This window comes from Sarcophilus harrisii, chromosome 5, assembly GCF_902635505.1.
Source record: "Sarcophilus harrisii chromosome 5, mSarHar1.11, whole genome shotgun sequence".
Taxonomy (NCBI): Eukaryota; Metazoa; Chordata; class Mammalia; order Dasyuromorphia; family Dasyuridae; genus Sarcophilus; species Sarcophilus harrisii.
This window is the reverse complement of record NC_045430.1, coordinates 69,678,894-69,704,359: the sequence shown is the minus strand read 5'-3', so window position 1 is coordinate 69,704,359 and position 25,466 is coordinate 69,678,894. Positions and strand designations below refer to the sequence as shown.

Here is a 25,466-nt window from a genome sequence, read left to right as displayed (position 1 = left end):
TTCAAAACTATATTATAAAATTCTGGATTTTTCATTATGTATTGGCTTGTTTCTGTTTTTGTAAAAGTTTTGTTAGTTATAAAGACATTTAAGTATTTGAGTATGGCTGTGCTCATCATGTCTCAAATAAAAATTTAAAACAGCTAAGGATTTCTCTATATTCAAAATAGTTTTTCAACTCTAGGTAAATTCTAGTATAATTCATTTCAATTTAATTTATTTGAGGGGGGAGGGAATAGAACATTATATTGCTGTTCGTTCTGGAATAGAAACAAACTACTGTAAGGCTGAAAAATGGTAACTAAAGTTTTTTTTGGGGGGGTTGTTTGTTTATTTGTTTAGAGTGTTTAAAATGGAAAGAATTTCCTCATTTGAAAGGTACAATTTAAGGTTTATTTTAATTATTGCAGAGAAATGGATGCTGCAAGAACGCCATTAAGTGAAGCAGAGTTTGAAGAAATCATGAATAGAAACAGGGCGATTTCAAGCAGTGCCATTTCAAGAGCTGTGTCTGATGCCAGTGCTGGTTAGTATTTTCTGGTTGAAATTATCTTCATTTTTATCACTTAGCAGTTCCTGAAAATCATCAGAAAAATAAGCTCTAGTGAGCAAATTATTCACCCAGGATGGTTTTTGATCTCTTTGTGATTTAAAAAAAACCAAAACATATAATTAAAACTCTTGGTCATTTTATAAATTGGTTGCTTTTGGAAAACTGTCATTCATAGATAGGGCTCTGCTATATGGATTACATGGTATTTTTAAGCAAAAAAAAAAAAAAGGAAAAATAAATTTTACCAGAATTTTATTAACTTCTAATAATTTTTTTTTTTATTTTAGGTGATTATGGGAGTGCTATTGAGACATTGGTAACTGCTATTTCCTTAATTAAACAATCCAAAGTATCTGCTGATGATCGTTGCAAAGTGCTTATTAGTTCCTTGCAGGATTGCCTTCATGGAATTGAGTCCAAATCATATGGTTCTGGATCAAGGTAAAACTTTCCTTTTTTAGTTCCATTTAAAATCACTAGTTTACATGTAGAAAAATTATTGCAGTCATTTTTAGGATTTAAAATTTTGATTTTGCTTGAGATAAAAGATGCAGCATCTCTTTCTGGATTAGTGTATCCTAAGAGAATTTGGCTGAACCTTTAGTATTGCAGTGGAAAGAATCTAAGCTTTAGCTTCAGGGTCCTTGAGTTCTCTCACTTTGCTCTTCACCCTCTGTATGAGTATGAGCAAAATGGCTATTTACCTTCTTTCAGCTGAGGCTTCTTCCTCTATGGAAGGGTCTTGAATCTTAAAATCAACCAGTGCCAATTAAGTGCCTGCTTTTAATGCCAGGTGCTCTGGAATATGCCTATAACTGTGGTTATGTGCATGTTGTTTTCTTTATTAGACAAGGAGCTCTTTGAAAGCAGAGACCCAGATTTCCTTCTTCTTTTCCTCCTTTTTCTCCCCTCTTTCCTTCCCTCCTTTTTCTGTCCTTTTTCCTTCCTTTCTTCTTCTCCTTCCTTTCCTCTTTCTTTTCCTTTCCTTTCCTTTCCTCTCTTCTTTCCCTTCTTTTCCTCTTTCCTTTCCCTCCCCTTTTTTCCCTTCCTCACCCCTTTCCTTCCTTCTCCCTTTTTCTTCTCTCCTTCTCCCCCCCCCCCCCCCCATCCCTACTTTCCCCAAGCCTTAGCAAAGTTCCTGGTATGTAGTTAGTGTTTTAACAATTTTTTTTTTTTTTTGATTATTACATTTTATGTCCAGAGTAGAAATTCTCATTTTGGAGGAAAGTGAATTTTGTGAATTAAAGTTTTTTATGTGTGCCATAGCAACAGATGAGGAAAGAACTATTAGCAGTTCACATGAGTGTGTTCTCTTTAGCTTTTCATGTTCAAGAAAGGGTTTCTTTCTTGATAGGATTTTTAATGGTTAATTAAAAGTTTGCTTGCTGATTTGATTTCTTTGAGGGGATAGATAGATGAGCAATAGCACTATATATTGCTGCCCTTTTTGGAATAGAAACAATCCTAGTATAGAAATGTTAATGTTATAATGTTATATATACTTCTGGCATATAGCAGTCCTAATTGTAAGTCAAAAGTTTAACCTCTCACAACAAACCTTTAGTTGGGGATTAGAAGACTAAAAAGGAATGTGAGAATATACACTGCTAATTGGTTCTTCTCATTCCCTCAGAATGTCAGTCTGTTCTTGGTCTTCAATTGATTTTCAATTGTAACATTTATATAATAAGTAAATTTTACCAAAAATAATCTTAAGTTTCTTTTATTTACAGATCCTATAGAAGTTTAATTGTCAAATTAGTGGAAATTGTAGTCCTCAATTACAAAATGTTTAGAAAGTATGATTTACCTTACCTATGTCTGTCTTTTGATAGTATAATAGAAAAGCTCTAGAAGTTTTTAACTCCTGGGATAAAAAATATTTTAATATTAATCTTGATTAATGTACTGAATGGTAAAACTGTCATCTTTCAGAAGTTTTAAAGAGAACACATTTTGGATACCATGTATGCTGCAAAGCAGAAGCCACTGACCCATCTTTTTATTTTAGTAGACGCATCATGTTAGTAGTAGTTGTCATGTAGTAGTGTTGTCAGTAATGGAGTCATTTGTTCAGTGTACAGAAGCAATATGACCTAGTGGTCCAAGGTTGATACTTAACTTGGAGTCTAAAACAACTGGGTTTAAATCCCCCCATTGTTATTTATTGTCTGATCTTGGTCCAGTGACCTAAAGCTTCAAATTTCTTATTTATAATGTAAGGTTATTATGTTTACTAAAGAGATCTACACCAAAGGAGATTAATAAGGTTTAAATAAGGTAACATATGTAAAATGTTTTGCAAATATAGTGTTTTGTGCACTTGGAGAGCTGATAGCCTAGTAGATAAAAGCTTTAGGCCTGGAGTCAGAAACACCAGAGTTTAAATTCAGTTTTATAGCTGTGTAATCCTGTCTGCCTCATAACAGGATTGATGATATGAGATATGTGTGTGTGTGTGTGTGTGTGTGTGTGTGTGTGTGTGTGTGTGTGTGTGTATTAATAATTATAATAATAAATGAGATTATATTAAGTATTTAACACAGTGCCTAGTATATTATAAGTGCTATATAAATGTTAGCTATTATCCTTTTTGTTTTCTCAGACTTAAAATAGATTTGGTTGAAATTAACTTTTACTTTTTATTTTCCTGCCATTTCTATATTTATTACTATCTTTTGATCAAGTGGGATAAAACACTAACATTATTCACTGTAATGGGGAGAGAAGGGGAAGAAAGACTTCATCTAAGTCCCCGAAATTGAGCCTTTACAAAATCATAGCAACTGACCCATATCTTTAAAGTTTCACATAATACCCTAGGGTTTCATTGACTAGCAACAACCTTGAGAAGTAGACCTAATAAGTACTAGCCATTTTATAGAGAGGAAATTGAAGCTTGTATAGATTAGATGCCTTGTTTGTGCTCATCAGCATTAAACTTGGATTTTAAAAAAAAAATCATTCAGACTCCATGTCTACCATTTTATCTTTGGTAGAATAGGGTATCTGCAGTAAATGGAAAATGGACTAAATGGGAAAAAATAATCACAGAAAAGAAGGAGGGTTAGATTAGAAACAACAAAATATTTCCAAAAATGTTTTTCTTTGTCTTTGGAACATAATTTATCCTATATATGTGACCTAGAACCATGAAACTTGAAAGAGAAATGTTAACCCTTTGCAAGGGATGAAACTAAAACTTTAAGAAATTAAGTAATCTCTCAGCCCAAAATCATCTCTGGAAAATATGATTAGAATTTAGCAATGTTTATCGTCTGATGTAGATAATCTTTCATTCCTTCCTGCTTTAAGATTATGTGCCTCTTTAAAGACAACTAAGTGGAACAGGGAATAGAGCATTGGGGTTGAAATCAAAGAGACTCATCTTCAAATCTGACATCAGACACTTAACTTGCTATATGACATGACACTGGGCAAGTTATTAACCCTATTTGCCTCAGTATCCTCATCTGTAATATGAACCAGACAAAGAAATGACTGATCACTCCAATATCTTTGCCAAGAAAACCTCAAAAGAGGTTACAAAGAGTCAGAAACATTTAAACAATAGCAAAATCAAACTTTTGTGAACTTAACATTATCTAAAGATTATAAAGTTATCTACTTAGTCCTTAGACCAATTGAAAATCTCTTTCCTAGATTAGTTTCAAATTTTAAAATTAATGCTGTTCCCCATGTGACTGAGCACCCATTCTTAAAATTATTATCTTTTCAGATAGTCCTAAAAGAGAATCGTTTTTTTTGTGCATGTGCATGAATGTTTTCTCATGAACTGCTTTTGTTATCTTTTCATGTATTTCATTTTTGAACTAACCGATATGCAATTTATAAAATCTCTTTTCCTCCATGTCATTAATGTACAAATGGAATTTTGTCTTAGATTAAGAATCTTTGATTTGTTATTTGCGTCAAAACAGTTTGATCAGAGATGGTTCAGAATGAGAGGGAGAACCTTCTTAGACTTTCATTATAAGGAATATTTATTGGAAGAGTGAATGTTCCCGGTTTCTATTAAACTCATGATAACCCAAATCATCTGTCTCTTTAATAGAATCTGTACTGTACTTGAGCCAAGTATAATTCTTAATATTTGCTGAATTGATTTATTGGTAATTTGTGTTAGATTGTGTAGAATGTTGCCTTACTGTTTGTATAGCTTATTTCATGGTATGACATTAATAAAATATAATCTTACCTTGTTCTTGGTGATACAAGGAAAAGGAAAGGACAAGATAGAAGATCTAAACTGTGTTTGAAAGGTTTTTTTGTCTTTCTGGAAGATTGCTTGCTCTGAGATATATGTTGGGTTTTTTAGAGACCTGGTTAAGAAGAGTATTAATCCAGTAATTTCTTTTAGAAGACGTGAACGATCAAGAGAGAGGGACCACAGTAGATCGAGAGAAAAGAGCAGACGTCACAAATCCCGTAGTAGAGATCGTCATGATGATTATTATAGAGAGAGAAGCAGAGAACGAGAAAGACATCGGGATCGTGACCGAGACCGTGATAGAGAACGTGATAGAGAGAGAGAATATCGCCACCGTTAAGAGAAGGTGGGTATTGCTGGTTCCTTTTGTATGTCAGTGTCTGTAGTAGTATTAACATTAAATATAACTCCAAGGCTATTGTTTATACAGTAAATACCTACATATTAAATGGTCCCGCTACATGTGCAGGATTTGTTCTTCAGGAAACACACAAGACAATAATGCCAGGTAAGCAATTCAGGTAAAAAAAAAAAAAATCCATATTTCTTCTCCTCCCTTCTTTTAAATATTCTGTACTGCATGAACATATTAATTTGTATGATATGTGATTGATTCTTTTTTAGGGAAAAGAGGAAGATATCTTAACTACTTTAATCTAATCAAGAGTGCTCATTCTCCATTACTAGAGTCTGAAATTTGTTGTCCCCGAATCATTTTCATAGTTTTCATTTTCAATAAATTACAAGAAATTGTTTGAAATTTCCTACATGATTATAAATATATATGCACTAGATTTTCTTTTAAAAGATTTTGCCCCTGTAATTGTTACTGTCTATCATGGGTAAACATATACTTTTGTATTATTATTAGTTTGAGGATCAGCAAATGGTTACATTAAGATTAAGATGCTTTTTGATATGAAGTATACAATTTTACGATCACAAAACTTGTTTGAATCATAAAAAGATATTTCATAATGCAAAATTAAAAAAAAAGACTCAATACTGATGTTTAGGATGTCAGTAGATAACAAAACTTTTAAGGATTGAAGGTCCTTATTTAATAGTTTGAGATAAAGCCTTGGCCAGAAATCAATTTGCTTCAATGTGTCATTCATAAGCCATAACCATTGCTTGTCTTTATCTTTTTTCTGTATTTTAAAACAATTTCTTCTGTATGTGCTAATATTAATAGAAGAAATGTCTCTGTATAATTCATTTTCATGTACAATTTGATTTTATATTTGTAAATAGAATTCATAACATGAGAAATGGGGAAAGGTATTACATGGCTTATGCATGTGACATAAAGGTTACTTTTTTGTTATCAGTAGCATATTTGCCCTTATGTTGATGGTTGATCCATATTTAACCAAACTAATAATTTAGCCCTTTCGTATCTAGGGCTACCCTTTACTTTTAGTAGTAACTTGGCGTAACTAGGAAATTTAATCACCATTGTCTTGATAGGGGTATCATTTTAAATGTTCAAGTTTCAAATTTTATCCTGTATAGACAGCTAGAACAGGTTTTTTCCTAGCACCTCAGATAGTTTTCGCATTTTAAAATAAGTAATTCATGAATTATACTGCTGTGTAGAAAGTAACCAATTTAAATTGAGTAGTGGTTACATATTTTCATCAACACATTAATGGTTATAAATTTTGCCTAATTTTAAGGTTTTCCCTTTACCTTTTAGTTTCATAATTACTAAAGATTCAGTTTTTCATGAATTCATTGTGTATGTGTATATATAATAGTTAAAATAATCCCTTTAAGGGGAGAAAAAAACAATTTGCCAAAGAGTTTTAAAATATATATAAATCTCATATACATATAGACATTATAAAACTTAGTTTTGATATGGTTAGGAATTGAATGTTATAGCATCTTGAAAGAATCTGTATCTTAAGAAATATACTTTTTTTTGCCCCAAGTTTAAGAACTTGCCAAATTGACCAGGAAAAATCCCACTATTTACTTTGCCAAGAAATTATTGAAGTAAATTGTGATGATCATATGGCTTGTTATCCTTAATGATTTGAGTTTTGTCAATCTCATTTCAAGAATCATATTAATAACCACATATTTCATTTATGCTCAGCTATAGGTTCTGTGTTTTAATTGCTTATTTAGACTTTGTCAGTTAACATCAACAAGCTTCTAGTTAATGAAAGTTTAGCAATAATAAAACTTGAACACTTAGGATTTAATTCTTAAATTTGTTGATCCTCATATTAGAGGCCTTGTGCCTGGTTACTTCTCTTTGTTCTTAAATATATGTTTAAAGACATTTTGAAAATATACATTTGTTTGGGCAAAAATTACTGACATGTAAAAGCCATTGTAAATTTCAAATACTTTGATATTACATTCCAACGTTCATCACCTAGATATTTCATAATGAGTTAAATTATATTCAACAATTAACTATGAACCGGCAAGATGTTATTGAGATCTTTTTCTTAAAATTCTGATGTATCATACCAAAATTCCTTCATTTTATTTTTGTACATTAATCCAAACTGAGTTGTAATATGTGCCTTCATCTAAGGAAAAAAATTGCTTATGAATTTCTGAAATATATTGTACTTTTTGCTGTACCAACATTATTGATTACGGATGTAAAAGTCAATTAAAAGGTTGTGGAACAGAATAAAATATTTCAACTAAAGAATCTTAGAAAGCAAAATTTAAAAAACCCAAACCTTAATGATAGAAGTGAATGCTGACCCACTAAAATGCGGTGTACTGCTGACCCGCTTTTGAAGCTTTTAAATTCATGAATACTCGTGAGCTTTCTTGTACGACTTTAGGTATATTTAATGGATCCATAGAAGTCTGAAAGCCAAATGAATGTCAGTGAAAATTGTGTATGCAAATAAAATAGCAATGGAATTTTTATTAAAAGTGACACAATTAATACAAAAACAGGCACGTTCTTAATTGTTAATTTGATGAATGTCAACAATTTGTTATTTGTGTGTCCCATCTTGATTTTTTTGTGTGTTCAAACTGTTGGTAACATGTTAATAAGTACATTCACTCATTTCTTAAAATTGTGTAAATATTTTTTATAAAACTTAATATTTTGAGGGGAAGACCTCTAATATTGTAAATTTTGGTATGTAACTGCATTGTGCTTCATTTTTTTTTGTAATTTCTTCATCAATATTCTCAAACCATTCTAAGCAAAATATAAGTAGTATAGTGCTTGCTTAATATAGTTTATTTTAAAATGACTTGTTTATTAATAATCTAAGCTTCCCTTTCTTTCCTGGATGTGAATTTTTTTTTTTATCCTCATAAGAGAAAGTATGGTGGGTGGCTTAATTTTTTCTTTTGTCCCTATTCATTTCCCTGGAAACCTCAGAAATGATTAGCCTTTATCAAGTTGAGAAAAATTGAACTATTCACATATTTTCCTCTTGAAAAATAATAAAAACGAAATTTGACCTGAAACTCTTTGTTTTAAAAAAAAGAAAAGAATTAAAATCTGAATGTGTGGTTTGAGTGAGCAATTTTCAGCCCCTATTGTACTCTAGTAATTCAATTAATTCGCACTATTAATTGGGAATATGGGTTCATTCTAAGCTGGGCTGAATTTTCTGCATTTTATTTGTATTAGGTGTGAAAAACAATCATGTTATAAACAAGGTTATGGATTGTACTTTATTTTATATGCAAACACTTCATATGATCCATGCTTTTGCTTTCTAACGGTAAAAATGCTGATGACAAATCTGAATTATTCTGGCAATATCTCTTTCTGGTAACATCCCTACATTATAGAACATTAAATGTTAATTTGAGCTTTATGTGCTCAAGAGTAGTAATTATTGATGTCAAATTCTGACTGATCTTTGCCCTTCCTTCCATTGCTTTGAATCAGTCTGGGTTTTATCTCCAATCATTTCAGTAAATGTTCACATATTAAATGCTACATTTATAAGCATGTTATAGGGGATAGAGCATTTAGACTTTGAGTCATAAAGATTTACTAGTGCTGTGACTTTGAGCAAGGCACTTTTAACCCTGTGGGGAATCTCAGTTTCCATATATATGGACCTTTAAGGTGCCTTCTAGTTATAAATTTATGATCTTAGATATTTTGTTTGTTTGTTTGTTAGTATTTAGACCAGATGAATTTTAAAGTTTCTCCTGTTATAATATTCTTTATGGACTCATATTTGTACAAAATTGCTAAGAACATAATAGCATAGTAGAAAGCTAAATGTCCAGAAAATAGCTATAGAAGAAGTTTGAAAAGAATTAAAAAAAAAAAAAAAAAGACCCTGGTGGTTAATGGGGGGAGAAGCAAATATTTTTGTATGCTTTGTTAAAATTTCATATTTGGTACTTAAAATTTTAAATTGTATTCAATATTTTTAAAGTAATTACAATATATAAAGCACTCTGCTAAAATAAAATTTTTCAGCTCTTAAAAGCACATTAAAGACTGCATAATCATCTAGCCCTGCGTTTCTTTTGTCCTCTCAGTGTTACCTTTTATGGTATATGCTTTTGGTTCCTTAAAGTAAAAGTTCTGACCAATTATGTTTAAAAGTATATCTATTTGTAATATTCTCAAATTCAGGAACTTATAGATATCTTTGTACATTATTTGTAAAGTGATTTGCATGAAAGTGTTGTAAATATTTTGCTTATGGTGGTTTGAGAATAAGTATAATTTTATTTAAAAATTCATTGAGTTTCCTGTTTTTATACTATTTCTCAGTGACTGGGTTGCTGCATCTCACCTTCATTTCAATGTGAAACTTACTTTCACTGTTTAGTTTGTAAACTAGACTCTGTAGTTTTGTTTGAATGAATGTTTCAAATTAACATTGAATGAATAATTAGTTAATACTATTCAGAAAACCTAATATTCAGAACAAAAGTTTGTTTTCATAATCTGAAAGCTTGCCTGAAGGGTAGCACATTTTAAATTTATATATTAGTTCTTAGTTGGGGGAGAGGGAGAGACTACATGTAATGAGCCTTATTTGGTATTCGAATTAACTTAGAATATGGTTAGAATGCCAAAAAATTAGCTTGCTGCCATTATGAGGCAATATAGAATACCACTCTGTAACTTAAAAACAAAGGAGGTAAGTACTATTCAAGGGCCAAAAGGGAAAAAATCTTTAAATTGTTCTGTTTTAATAATGGAATCTATTTTTTTTTTGTATACATCTACAATAAACAGAGAATTTTTTGTGTAGTATATATTAATGTATTAACTAAGAATTTAGACCTACATTCCTTTTTTATTTAGGATGTTAATAACAAAATATAAGTACCCATTGTTTGGTGCCGTTGATCCTTTTCTCCTAGGGAAAAGGTTTAGTTATAAAAGAAAGTTTTGGTTCTATTGAGTTAAAGTCCACCAATAAAATGCTTTTCTTTTTTTGCCTTACCAAAATCTTGTTAGCCTTATGAAATTGCCTTATTTGTTTAAATCTGATGGATTTGTTGAGATTTTTTTACACCGAAACATTCATAATTTTTTAAATGACATTGTTAAATTGTTGTGATTTTCATTACCAAAAATGTTAATGAATCTTGTTTCTTTGTGCATGGACTTTAAAATACTTGTTCATTTCTATTTACAAACTTCTCTTATTGATTGATGAATTCCAAATTTTTCCCATGGTTTTTATAACTGCTGTCTTCCTAGCTTTTGTAGAAGATTAGTGACAGAGTTATCATTCATAGTATAGTCATTACCTATAAGACAATAAAATTCCTAAAAGCACGGACATAGAAAATATTTAGAATCTCTGTGCTCTTTTATAATTCTTTGTTCATGTAGATGTCTACTTCTGAAAAGCTGTTGAATGAGTTAATGGAAAACATTTGTAATTATAAGTTGGCTTTCTTCTGAGATATTGTGAAATTTGTATTTCTAAGTGACTAATAAATATGTGAAGTGTTTAGAAACAAAGATTAAAAATTATATTGGAATGTTCCCATAATTTTTATGTTCTGTATGATTATTTTTTAAGGGTTCAAGTTGGGTTTTTAAAAAAATTTTTTATAAGATGACGAAACAACCCTGTTTTATAAATAGAAATTTGTACTATACATTTTAAAGGCCTTCCCAGAAAAGTTAAGAAATAATATGTTTAAAAACTGAAAAATATAAAATGCTAATGTATGTGAAGTGTTATGTGTGTGGAGGGGTATGAAATATTTTCTTTTTGATGTTTTAGTTCACACAACTCCCAAAATTGATTTTTGTTATGTAACATGTTGTTATATCTAAACATTTGCTTTACCTTTATACTTTGCATTGCATTCCTTTAATACTTTCTCTATCCAAGAATATGCAATGTGAAGAATGGGGGTGGGAGGAGGAGGCAGAAAAAATCAAACTACAATTTTGGATTTAATTCAGAATTGATAACTCTCTCAAAAGTTCAATAATTAGAAATGCAATAAAATAAAATATTAGAAATTCTTAAGTGTGTTTTTTCAGTTTGAATATAAAATCTTCAAAAATAGTTCTGAGGATTTGGGAATTATTTTAGAGAAGAAAGAATAGAGTAGTTTTCAAGCTTCAACCCCTCTACACGCAAACACACCTATATTTCTATAGTCAGACTCATCATCATCATCATCATCATTATCACCAAACGTTTATTCAGTGCTAGCTGTATGGAACGCACTGGGAGGCGAAAGATGAGATACCAATCCTTACCTGTAAGATCTTCCAAATTAGTTGGGAAGATAAAAAAACAACCTATTTATGAAACTTCTCAATAAAGAGCAGGGATTCTTAATCCATTTTGTATATTAATAGTAAGTTTAAGTTTTGACTTGAGGAAATTCCACACAGCAGAGTATTTCAAAACAGACTACCTTTTTACCATCAAGTATGTCTTACGGTTACTTAAATTTTCTTCACTATTGAAGGAGTCCTTACAAGAACTTTTGAATGGTCTTTTATGGAATTATCTTTTAAATATCTGGTGTTAAAATTACAAATTATAATTGTTACTGGAAAAAATTGCTTTTAGTACTTATGAAGTTGTTGGATGTTTAAATTGTGATTACCTGAAATATGCAAATTATGTAATGGATTTTTATTAACTTTTAAATTTTATCATTATGCCATTTATTTGTGAGCTTTTAAAGTCAATAATTTGAAGTAAACTTTGTAGATTTTTTTAAAAAATTAAATCATGTCTTATTTTTAGCCAGTAATGCTGGTTTAGAAATTTGGGTGGAATGGGGTGGAAATTCAAGTAAATGTTTTCCATTTGTATTATGTCTAAAAATTTGTATTTAGATGTCATCATATTTAGTTATATTGCCCATTTTTATCTCTACCTACTTACACTTTTTGTAACATGAAGCAGCATATGATTTATGATTACAGATATTCTTCCTGTATGTCATTAAATAAATATAACTAAGATGTAAAGAATCATTTTATTTTCAGTTCAGCCTTTTAATTGTTAAATGAATTAATTTAGAATTGGTTATATGGGTGGATGAAATATACAGTCAAATCATCCAAGCACTCATTCATTTATTTTTGTAGTATGCCTTCTTTAGGAAAAGATCTAAATGTTTCCATCATCACAGAGAGACAGTAGCTGCTTTGTAATTGGTGCATATGTTTTTTAAGCCACTAAAATTTCATTTAGATGGGGAAGGAGAAAGAACGTAATATGGGTGAAAAATGTAAGAGGTGAGATGATTTGTTGATTTGAGCTTCTCTGCCAACAAACAAACAGCTACTGTTTCCATATTGCTTATTTTGTGTTAGATTACATGATGGTGAAGTAGATGCACGACTTGTGTCTGTATAGTTAAGCCAACATTTTTTCTGTGTATTATGGGGAATAGCAAAATCTACATCACAAATTTTGACACATTACAGCTGAAGGAAGAGGAACACCTTGCAAGACAAGAAACATTCTTCATGGGGGAAAATGACGCTTGTCCAGCAGTTTGCTTCTTGTGATTGAACTGAACCTGTAAGGATTCATGGATAAAATGAACAGGAATAGATCTGAATAAAGCAAATCTGCATAAATGGTAACCAGTAGCTCTACTTTTACTTTTTATGTTGCTTAACTGTTTTATTTGAAGGAAACCTGTGTGATTTAAAAGTTATAGCTTTTGCAACTTTATTACTGGTTATATACATTTGGCCATTATAATGTGCAAGCAATTGGAAGAAAAGTCAAGTAAATGCTTGTTTTTATAGTAGTTTGTTCTTGTTAAAATGTTCATATGATAATGTCTGTAAACAGCACCACTTTGATTACAATAGATGTAGTGTTGTAATAAACTGTTTAATGGGGCTGATGTGTAAAGCTGTTCAAGTTATTTGATGTTTACACCTCAGGGAAAGTCTTGTGTTCAGCAATATTTGAAGATAATGTTATTATGACAACATTTATACTGTCCTTTAAAAAAAAAGCATCGCAATAGTTTTTGGATATGCATCAACCTAATCTTGCGTTCAGTGGATTAAACATACTAATTAAGTGTCTCTTGCACTTGATTTTGATATTAGAATAGGTAATTACATGGAGTATTTAATATTTCTATATCCTGCTTTTCTAGCTATTTTTACCTAGTTGGCTTGTGAATTTACTAAATGGTATGTAAAATTGTAAAACTGCAGTTTGACTAACATTGTGATCCAAGTAATCCAGTCTATGTTAGGGGTCAAAAATCTTTGGGTTCAACATCTGTATTATCTGCCATGGTATGCAACTTAATTATAACACGAATGTATAAAGGAACATTTCATTGTAAACCATTAGCATTGAAGAAACATCTTGGCAATTGAGGTGCTGCCATTGTTTGCAGATTATATCTGAAAAGGTGCTTTTGGTGTATTTTGAAGCCATAGAGAGTATGTATACAGCTGTGCACCAGATAAGTGTGAGTAAAGAGAGTCTTAGTTTTGATTTTTCAAATAATGTGGATTTTTCACGAACATCTTTTCTTAAGATACTAGATTTTATTCTCAACTTTTTCTGTTAATATTCATATCCTCCCTTTATTTAAAAAAAAATAGATCTTTGCATTCATGCAACCTGTTGGTTCATGCTACAAAATTCATCATCTGAGGTTTTTGCAAGCCTACTTTTTAAAAAAATGTTATATGAAGGTATGTTTTTAAAGCAACTGGCTTGCATGGCCTATCAGTTTTGGGAAAAGAGCAAAAAAAATGACATTTGTTCTGCATTAACAGAATGTCACTTTAATTAGATTTTTGTTTATGAAAATCATTCCTTAGAATATAGTATAAATCACAGTTCATCCAGAAATGTCTTTTCCTCAACATGCCTGAGTGTTAGCTTTTGTTTTTAGCATAAATTTTAAAGCCTCAGGGGCTCAATTTAAAAGAGGGATTCTCTCCAATGACACAGATTCTAGACAGTTTTTACCAAGAACTTGGGTAATGTGCAGCTGCAGACCACTGGCTTTGATTCTTTAACATCAGATCATATCCTCCCAAATAGCCTTTTATTTTGGAAATTGTCCAAGTATTTCTAATTTTTAAAAGAGTTTTTTGGTGACTGGAATGTTCATGCATGGGATCATTGATGTTTGTCAAAACTTTGCTATCAGAAGTAATTTTTATATGTTGCTTTAATTTTGTTTAAAGTGATGCTTCCTTTTTAAAAAATGTAACTTGGAAGTTGTATTAAGGCTTTGTGATTTTTTATTTTCCTAGTTTGTGCATAGGAGTTTCAAATAGTTTTGATGTTTCTTTGTTAAAATATCATTCAAAATACACAATGGGAATTGATATTCAATGTATACTTGTTGCAAGGGAAGTAGTTAATATTAAGAGGACAACTCACAGGTAAGTTAAAGTGTCCGTAAGAATAAAATTTTGTCTTAATGTTAAATGGAATCAGAAAGATCAAGACATTTTACAAGCATTTATGTGGAAAATTATACATATTTTAGACTTTATTACCTGTTCAGCAAGAAAGCTTTGCTAATATACTACCAGTTTTCACCCCCACTTTCTCTTAATATGACCTCTGTGCTGTGGGCAGAGTGTACCAAAACTTGTTTCAGAATTGCTGATTCATTTTATTAAGTAATTGTTGCTGGAAAGAAGTCCAATTTAGTTTACAGTTGAATTGTGTCAGTTGACTCCTTTACTACCTAGTTTTTCATGAATGTATGGGATGAATTTACCCTCTTTAATGTTCCTTCCATCTCCCTCTCAAATCTATTTATGGCCTAGTCAAATTATTTTATCAACTCTAATGTTACTGAAAACTGTTTTCTTGTTTTGCATTATTAAAAAAAAAATCCAAAGAGGTCAGCCCTTTTATAGACACCAAAAAGAAAAATATTCCAGAGCCTTTCATTGTTTCTTGATTCATAATTGTAAAGAATGTGGTTTCAAGCTTTAGTTTAATTTGAAAATAATAGTGCTTGTTAATCTTAAATAGAATGCTATTGGCCATTTTCATTACTGTTGTAGCACCTGGATGGTACCTTATTTGCGTAAATGTGGTAAAATTTTCAGGGTTTGTTTTTTTTTTTTTTTTTTCCAATGTCATCAAATTGCAAATGCTTGTTGGCTTATGGAATTTGGTCAAGTAAAATATGTGTCAAAGGGTAACATTCATTTATATTTGTATTCCATTTTGTGTCCTTTTTAACAAAGGTGGTTCTTAATTAATTGAAATTCTGAGAACCATTCAAAAAAAGATATGTGAAATAACTAAGATTATTTTTTTTAATTAGTCTCCTGTGGAGAATGTTTCTTTACTTGTCATTAAAGGTCAGTTATTTCTGAATATATGTGGAGGCTTTAATAGAAAGCTGCCACAATCTTATATCATGAAAGTGGGGTATTCAAAGGGGCTTCTCTCCTCTATCCCCACTGTATTTAATGTGCCAATAATCTAAAATTACACATCATTTTACAAGAAAAGATGCTGCTGATAGGCCTTTCTGTTGAGAATACTTTCAACATTTTGGCTGTCATACCTAAACGATCATTACATTTTCTGTACTTTGTAAGATAAGAGGTGTTTTTTTTTGTTTTTGTTTTTGTTTTTTTCTGTTTAAGCTCCAGCTTAAGTTATTTAAAGAGGACATTTGTGTTGTGATTTCATTTTTTGACACTACATTGTTGATGTTCTCACAGGTTTAAGAAGACTGTATTTTTTAAAATTGGTTATAATGACTAGTTGCATCCCTACATCCTCTGTAAATGTTTTTCCCAGTTGTATGTGGATAACTACAGACATATATGTTGTATATATTTGCCATTTATGGTAAAAGTATATGTAGTGATTTTTCAGAAAGAATTTCTGATTTCCTATTCTTACAATAATTAATGTATTTCCTTGTCACCTTTTCAAAATAATGCCTTTAAAAAAATTTTTTTTATACAAATTGACTCTTGGAAGCCTTAGACTAGTTTCTTATAAAATGAACATTATAAAAAGAAATTGAGTAAATTGAGATGTGGCCTTAAGTATAACATTTATGTTTCTGATGTAAAACATCTGACATAGACCAAGTGACAATTCATTGTAAAAAGTTAGAATATCTTAAAAGTGGTAGAAAAAATGAAGAAACAATTTTGTCTAGGCTTCTAGGAGGAAATTCTTATACTTGTCTTTCCTAGCATTGGGAAGAAGCAACGTGGATTTTTATGAATATTGAAAATATTCAGGTAATTGTGTTATACTTATCCTACTTGGATTGATTTAGTGTTTGTCTTAACCATTGTTTCTTATTTAGACCTTTGGGTGGTTGATGTTTGCTATTTCAATGTGCAACACTTGAAACTGCTTGTTTTTTCTATGTGGGAAATATATACTTGGTATAGACTGAGAATACTAGAATTATTTCCTACTGCATTGGGCATTTGTGAAAGGAAATCTTTAGAAATCTGACTTCTGGTAGAACCAATTTGAATGAAGTCACAAAAGTTCCCCAAAAGGGCCATTTCTATTGTATTAAATAAGACCAAGTTTTCCACATGGATATATCATATAGCTCCATTTTGAATTGATGTCTTATTGTTAAGTATTTTATAAATAGATAGATGCCTGCAATTAGTATAAAGGATGTTTTTGAACACTGGTTTTTATTGTCACATTGTTGCTGCATAACACTCTGGCGTTCCATGTTACATGATTTGAAAATATTTTGAAAAAATAATGGTAAATTCATTTTGCTTGATGGTGTGTTTCAAGGAAAAACTATAGTACTCAGGTGGTAAATAAAGGGAGAGAGGATTCTCTGTAGTAAATAATCATTTTAAGGAATACATCTAACATTGATGACTAGCCTTAAAAGTTACTTGTTTATCATTATATTGTCACCTTGGCCCAGGTTGTATAGAAAACTGATAGTGATACTGTACAACCATATCAAATTTTAGTGTGATTTCTGTTACAAGTCCCCTGACAAAAAATTGTACCCCATGTAACCAGTGTCTATTTGAATTCCTGAATAAGAGTTTGTAAATAATAATACCAGCAGGCCAAAGAAAGTCATACATCTTTAGCTATTGAATATATGGTGATTTCATAAGATGTCTGTGCAAAGGTAAGGTGGTATTTGATAAAATGGACATCGTTTTAATGTCCTGTCCAGGTGAACTAGACTTTCAGATTAGCTTCTTTGAAATCTCATTCCATTTTTAAAAAAGTGTTTGTAGTTGGAATTTTGTGTTAATGTCCACTTTCCATCTTTACTTTTCTTTCTTTTGCATTTAGGTGACTGTTGAGCAGTTTGCTATATGGCCTTTGTTGGCCTTAAACTGCAGTAGTAACAAGCATGGTATTTATCTTGTATTGAAAAAATAAAATACAGTTTTGATAAATACTTTGCAGTCTGTCCTTTTTAGTTTTTCTTGTAACATTTTATAAAGTCATAAATCATACACTATTGGCATTGCATAGTAAAACTAATAAGATTATATACTGTATCAGAAATAAGACTATTTCATACTAGGAAGGTGTGGTTTTCCCCTGTGCTAATACCGAAGGCCATTTGGCATAGTAGCTCACTGGATTAGGAGTTGGGATACTTAGATTTTTCTAGTCCTTGACTTAATACTAGTGAATTTGAAGATGAATTTGAAAATCATAATGTTTTGTACCATTCATAGTTCCTCATCACTTTTTGATTAAAGTAATTATTTGGGGAGAAATTGTAAACTCAGTTTTATTCTGTTTTAAGTAAACACACTTATTTTTGTAGATTATGTCTGTGAAAATCTTTAAAGAATTCAATTTATGAGTTTGGTTTCAGTGAGCTTTTTTTTTCCTAAGTCAACTTGGAATAAAAACTGGAATTAGACTCATAAAATCCCCCTCTTCCCCCACCAGATTTATTTGTACTTGATCCTTTGTATAAGAACTAAATGCTTAATGAATCCAGATGAATTTTTGTAAAGGCTTTGTTGGATCAGAGGTTGAAAAAAAATCTCCAGAACAAGTAGCCATATGCCAGGCCTTTTGGCAGAGTTTATAGTAGTATGCGGTTCTTTGTTTTCCCAGCAGTTTCCTTCTCCCATTCATCCAAGGACTCACTACCTTTATTCTTTGTCCATATATAGAGCCAGTTAAGTGATTTGTTTGACAATTGCCTTATAAATTACCAAAAGGTGAAAAGTCTTTTAATAAATTAATTCAAGCTCCCCATCTCGGGAATACTGAGGATTTTTCATAAATTATTTATCTCCTCAATCTCAAAACCCAATTCTATTGTTGCTGGCCAGATAACATATTAACACTAACATATGTATTGACTATTAGTAAGAGCACATCTAGGGTTACTTCTTTGACCTTCAAAAGTAATGAAAGGGAAGTTGTCTGGTACAATCTTTCACCAACTTTTACAACTATGACTTCTCCAAAACATTGGAATCACAAGTCTGACAATTTTTTTTTTTTTTCACGTTGTCTAAAGTCTTCAGTTCCCCTCAAAAAATTCCTCACATTTAAGTTAGGAATAACTATAGATAAGGCTTATTCACAGTTAACCCCAGAAGGACAATTTGACCTTGGTTCTCATGAACTATTTCTTATGATGCTTAAACCCTTTTTTCTTTACTCATTCTCTTGGAGGCAAATAACTTGCCTTTTTATTCATGACAGCTAGCTCTTATCCTCCTGGTACAGTTATTTATTGCTTCCCAAGATTATTTCCTCTTAGAAATACAATAATTGATCAAAGTTATTTTGAGGGAGTATTTAAATTGGGATTATATTTTTATATAATACTTTTCAAGTATGTCATGTATGGTTATTCTGTTTTTATGTTAGACTCATCAGTATAACTAGAATCCACATAACTAGCTGTCAATGCCAGTGTAAATCAAATGCACCATTGTGCTTTTTGTTCAAGTGAGAAATCCAGTGGTTACGAGTTATTGAAAGGAATCAGTAAAGTTATTTGTTAACTTTAGGTGCATATCCATAGATGGGAGAAAATTTGAAGAGGAGAGCTAAATTTATGAGTTTCAGTGGATTATAAAACCACTATACCAATATTTTTTGAAATATAAGACAATAAGATATCCATCAGTAGGATGTTGGATTGAATTTGTACAGAAACTCCTGTAAAAGTAGTCTTTTTTTTTTTTAAGTCAATCCCTAATAGTGTGTTTTCTTGTTTGTTTAAGAAAAGAAATTTGATAATTAAGGATTCTTAATAGATTCTTGTTAAGGTTTTATTGTGATATTTAAATGATGAAACTACTGTTAGGAGGCAGTGAGGGGAAAATAGTGGATTTGATAGTCACCAAAAGTGAAAAACTGTATCTTGGCTTCTTATCACTTGTGTAACTTTGGACATTCCAAAATTAGAAAAATGTAATTTAAAAGCAGGCCTCTCTCTGGATCTTCAGATTCAAGGTCCCTTTAACCTTTATGATTGTAATCCAATATAATACTTATTTTTCAGAGCAATTCAATTTTTGTTACTTGAGGAAATTTGGAGTTTTTAAACCTTAAAAAGTCGTTGTGAGTTGAACTTATTTCCTAGGTGTTTTCACTCTGGTAGCTTCTGCCATAGGTAGTGGGATTATTAGAAAAGCATTTTTTTAAAAACCTAAATTCCACAATAACTAAAACTAGGTTTAAAAAGTTGATTTAAACATTGGAAATGGTTTTGTTATCATTGTGAAAAAAATCAAGTTAAGCAATTTAGCTATATTACATTTTCCCCTCTACTAGATGATTTCTGATACTTTGTATATAATTGGCTAGTTTGTACATATTAGCATTAATGCTTGTTTGTACATCACAAAATGGTCTTTTCATAATTGGATATTTTTTTCTTTGTTTAAGCCTTCTGAATAAACTTAAATTCATTCAGTTGTTTATACCTCACTTTTCAAAAAGAGATTTTTCTTACTAAAATGTAAGTAGGATGTTTTTACAACATAAGGTCTGTAGAGCAGCAGCTGTTAGCAAATCATACTGGTTAGTACTTTGTTAATAAGCAAAAAAGTCGAATGTGTCTTGTTTAATTGATTACTGGTCCCTCTCCTGTTCTCTGAGTTATCAGAATACAGAAGTGCTTCTCAAAGAGGAATTTTTCTTATCCATGGTGTGGCTGGCAAGGCTATGGCCACTAATAGTTAATTCTTAAAACTGGCCTTTTTGAACAGGGGAACATTTAATACAAATCTTTTTGCTTCCATAAAAATAAGACCATAAATTAAGTTTTACATGGCAAGAAATGGATTTTACATCACTTATTTAGACTTGACTCTCTTTCTAGAATATCTAGACATCTTCACTTTTTGCTCTTGAACTGCCAAATCAACACCCTTTAAACCTGAGTCTCCCCATTTTACCAAAGCTGGAAATATAAAGGACACCCATAGTCCTGATCTTAATAGTAATTTTTTTGAGAGCATTGTGCTATTTTGTTTCTGACCAGGACCAGTTTACCACTCTATAGAGGCAATTAAGGCCTACCTCCTTAGAGCTCACCGATGTTGAACTTAATGAGGATTCTGTTAGTGTGGAATTTCCATATTGAGAGATTTGCCAGTCTCGGCTTTCTTCCTAGTTGGGCTCACAAGTTTTCATTGTGTTTTTGATAGGTTCAATTCAGTTCAGCATATATGAGATAATACACATGATAACAGATTGGAATTTAGCCTAACAGAATTAGCAAAATAATCGTTACATAGTAAGTACAAATAATGTGGAAAGATTACTTCGGTTATGAGAGAAGTGAAAGAATGTTGTAAAAAATGCATGCAGAGGATGAGTAGAGAGGGAAGTATTCAAGGACAGTAGTGCATTGTGGTCCAGGAGTAGCCTGAGAATGAGACTGGCTTCAGATTGTTGGGTGGCAAAGGAGTGGCTTTGGCTCAGGAGAAAACTGGGAACTTTTGAATAAAGTTGTGATATATATGTGGGGTTTTATTGTTATGGGAGTGCTTAAAAAGTTAGTTTGGAAGAAAGGAGTGGAGGTAGACCACTTAAGCTTTTGCAATGATGCATTTAAGTGGTGAGATTAGACTAGAAGAAATTTGAGTAAGATATAGGACAGACAAGAAAGATCAAAGGTAAGATTACAAAAATGGTGACTAATATCGGGGACAATTGAAGTTAGAAAATCAAGTTTAGGATCTTTATGGTTTTAGATTGTTGAGTGAGAGCAGGATCTATTAAAACATTTAAAAGAATGAAAAATATTAGATTGGTTTTCTCCAGGAATGTTTTAAATGTTAGGAAAATTGCAAACATAAGCAAAAAGAAGAAATCAACAGATTAGGGGAAAAAATTGAAACAGTCTAAACCTCACTCCTGAGCCTTTCCATAATGTAGTAAACTGTCTAAAAGAGATTAGGGAAATTAGATTAGGTTAGCATCTACAATTAATTTTATAGTATCTGCTGAAATTGTTAGAAACCTTTGAAAAAGATCAGAGATAATCCAAAAAAAGATAATCACAGTAAATCAATTCATTATAGTTCTAGAAGTGTTTAGAAAGCAGTAAGCAAAATAGGCAAAGGGGGAAAATTGCATTTTTGCAAATAGGTTTGAGAGAAAGAAGCAAAAGATTATTCAAAACATTAAATTCATTAAACAATATAAAATAACATTCTGCTTTCCCCAGCAGTCAGCAGGAGGTGATAGAAAAAAAAAAAAAAAAAAAAAACATTCAAAATCATGTATAAAATGTCTAGTAATCCAGCTTTTAAGACAGGGATTATAAATACAACTTTAAAAGTAACAAAAATTGTTCATGGTTGACGTGATAATGTAATGAACAATGGTACTACTTAAATGGTTTTGCAAATTTATTGATATACTAAGCTAGATTTTCTAAGTGTTAATTTATGGAACCAGACAAAATAACAACAAATAGTTAGAAAGAACTAGTACCAGCATAATTGATCCATCAAAACTATTTGGTATTGGTGAAACCAGAAAAATATCAATAAAACATTTAGTTAAACAACATCCAAAAGCTATTAAACTTAGTGTTTAATAAACTCAAATATATACAAGTATTGGGGAAAATAGAAAACTCTCAGATTGACTAGCATTTTGCACCATATAACAACGTAAATTTAGATATGTGACCTAGGTTTAAAAGATAATATAATTAAAGAAGAGATGATTCACAATAGATAGTTCTTGATCTTTAGATAGAAATGACATTTTGATTATAGAAAATTGAAAAAATTGGTCTGGGGGTGGGGGTGGTGTAGAAGCCCTTGCATCAAGTTCTGATAAATCACTGAAGGAAATGATTCAAATATAAAAGAACAAGAAGCAATTTTTTTTTATGGATTGGGATTGATAAGCCAAAAGAATATAAAAAGTTTTTTGCCAAAACCCCTATAGCAGCAATGCTCTTAACCATCATCCCGCCCCTTCCCCCCAAAAAAAAAGTACGCTAAGTCACTTTAGTGTAGTTCTCGTGCTAGCTTTCTGGAGGACCTCAGGACCAGCCTTGATCTTAGTGCAGAAAGGACAGTCACCAAGATAGAATGTCTATCTTCCAGTCTTCCTTAGCTCTTATATACCTTATTGTAATTACATCATTACGGCATAGTAATTATGTGTGAATATTCAGTATATATGTGAAGTAGAAAACCATTATCTCATCAATTCTACTGAGTTAATACCTTGTTTCAAATATACTTCTCCAAAGTTCTGGCCCTCTCCAACTTAGAACTGCAAATTAAAGCAATGCTGAAATTCCACTTCACATCCATCAAATTGACCAATATGACAGAAAAGGGAGGATGACAATTTTGAGGCCTGTGAGAAGAAAGACAGTAAATAAACATTAAGTGCTTATTTTATGTCAGGCACTATGCTAAAGCATAGGATATGAAGAAAAGGCAGACAGTCCCTGTTCTTTAGGTCACAGTTAAGACAACATCAAATGATTATAAATTATATACTGGATAAATTGGAGGTATTCAAAAGCATTAGCATTGAAAAAGTTGGGAAAGGATATAATTGTAGAAGGGCAGGTTTTGGCTGAAACTTGTAGGATATTTATCGACTCAGATGAGGGATAGATGGGAAATAGTAAAAATAACCTAGTCGCGTTAGATAATCTACTGTATTATTAGATTGTAGGGTAGGGGGAGGTGAGTAAGGTGAAAGAATACTGGAAAAGTGGTAGTGGACCAGGTTATGAAGGATTTGGTTAGCTAAGTATAATTTTATATTTGAAGGGGAAGGGAGCTTCCAGAGTTGATGTAATAAGGGTGCAGTTTGTATGTATGTGTGAGGGACATAGTTGACTTTGTTATAAGAGGAAAAAAGGGCAATTTGCTGGAGAAAACAGGATGGAATTGGGATCATTTGGCAAGGAGAGATAGGTGGAGAGTGGTAGAAGGCATATCTTCGATATGAGCGAATGAGGGATAAAGATGCTATACTCAGTGAGTAGAGATAAGATGAGTGTGGTGTAAAAGAGAAGGAGCATTTGAAGGTCACATATTGGGTGTTGGGAAGTCTAGGGAGCTATAGGATGGCAGTAGATTGTGATCAAATAAGGAAATTTCATACAGAGTCCATGAAAAACAGCGTGGGTCGATTGTAGATAATGGCGGTGTCAAAGAGTGTGCCCTTAATATTCCACTGGTGGAAATAGTTAAATCATTCTTGAACACAGTTTGGCAATATGCCCTAAACTTCACTAACCTGGTTTACATTTTGGACTCAGGGATGTCGCTGATAAACATTATCCCAAAGACTTCATATGCAAGAAAAGATTTTACAGTGTGGCAGCATTTTGTTGTAGCTAGTGAGACATCCAGAAAGAGATTAACAGTAGGCTTTGGGAGTGTTACATGAAATAGATTAGTCAAAATGAACCATGTTGATTTAGGGTTGAGGGGGCAATCAGTTCCTTGAATTTAAATTGAGATTTCCTAGGGAGAAAACCATCCCTTGAAGAATGCTCCTAATTAAAGGATCAAAAAGAAGAGAAGCAGAGGAGCCATTGAAAAGGTAAGATAATATTTGAGAAAATGTGTGCCTAAAGCTTGGGGAGGACAGACTATGATGATACAATTTAAATTATTGCACAGAATTTAAGGGGAAATGAGGCCTAAAAGTCTTCTTGATTTGGCAACTAAAAGATTATTGGTAACATCATAGATATCATGTTAGCAGAGTGGTGGGTCAGAAGCCAGATTGGAGAAGACCATAGAAGCATTAAATGTGGATAATTAAATAAAAGAATACGATGAGAAAAAAAGATATTACTTGGGATTTATTGTGGTATGAGCAGGTTAAATGGGAAAGATCCAAATTGTCCCAAAATGAAAGTTATATGAAAGGGGGACTATTGGAAGAGGTGAAGAAAATGAGAAAAGGAATACAAGACTAATCTCATAATCACCTCTTCCTTAATCTGTGAAAGAAAATGACTACTTATTCCGGGTTTTATTGTAGAGTGAGAGATGTCTTTCCTTTAGAGAGATTGACCCAATCACTTTCAGTAAGATGGGAAGTGAAGAAAAGGTTTAGAACAGATTGTGAGTAATGAGAGGAAATCAAAAAGCATAGAGAATTCAAAAACATTAGTGGGAGCCTTGTGATACAAGGACTTCCATCTAGCTATTCAGAAAATCTTGGAGACTAGTGCAAGCTCTTTAATTTTGAAAATGAAAAACCTAAGGTAAGAGGTAGTGAAGTTGTGGCTCATGTAAAGTCTCCCTGCCGCAAGTGCTAGAGCTGAACTTTTCTGGATGCAGGCCAGTGACAGGGAGCCAGTGTGCTTTTTGTTGTATCATGCTTTATTCCATGGTTAGAGGTACTCTGATAAGAGAAATGGCTAAGTATCTATAAGTCAAGCAAAGAATTCTAGTTTTGAATACTGCATAATAATCAAAGATAGCCTAATGTTATTTATATCGCCTTCATTTTAAATTTTTTTCCTATATTTTAAAATATAAAGAATGAGAAAGGCAGAAGCTAGCTAAAAGATAAAATTGGATAAAGATTAGCAAAGACTAATTTGATAGTGCAATATTTAATGCACTTTCCTTCCGCAAATCTCTCTTAAGAAGGAAGGGAAATGCATTTTTTTTTTTCCAGTTCTTAAGGGCCACGATTCCTGGTCATTAGAATTAAAATAAGATTTGAGCCTTTAAATACAAACATTGGATATGTCGTTCAGTTGATAATACAGCTTATGTAACTGAAAATTTCTACATGAACATTGAAT

General features: G+C 31.6%; 1 protein-coding gene across 10 annotated transcripts in view; it reads left to right on the top strand.

Moving 5' to 3' along the window:
- The window catches only part of CPSF6 (cleavage and polyadenylation specific factor 6), a 69,682-nt gene that overhangs the window by 22,558 nt on the left and 21,658 nt on the right, over positions 1-25,466 (top strand). For 3 of the 10 annotated variants that reach the window (XM_031940713.1, XM_031940718.1, XM_031940720.1), the window contains 4 exons: positions 411-526; positions 841-994; positions 4,935-5,130; positions 12,676-21,947. In XM_031940713.1, the coding sequence (XP_031796573.1) occupies positions 411-526; positions 841-994; positions 4,935-5,124 (460 nt within the window). In that variant the 3' untranslated portion in view covers positions 5,125-5,130; positions 12,676-21,947. The other 7 variants (XM_031940717.1, XM_031940719.1, XR_004229894.1 and 4 more) reach the window with 6 other exon arrangements.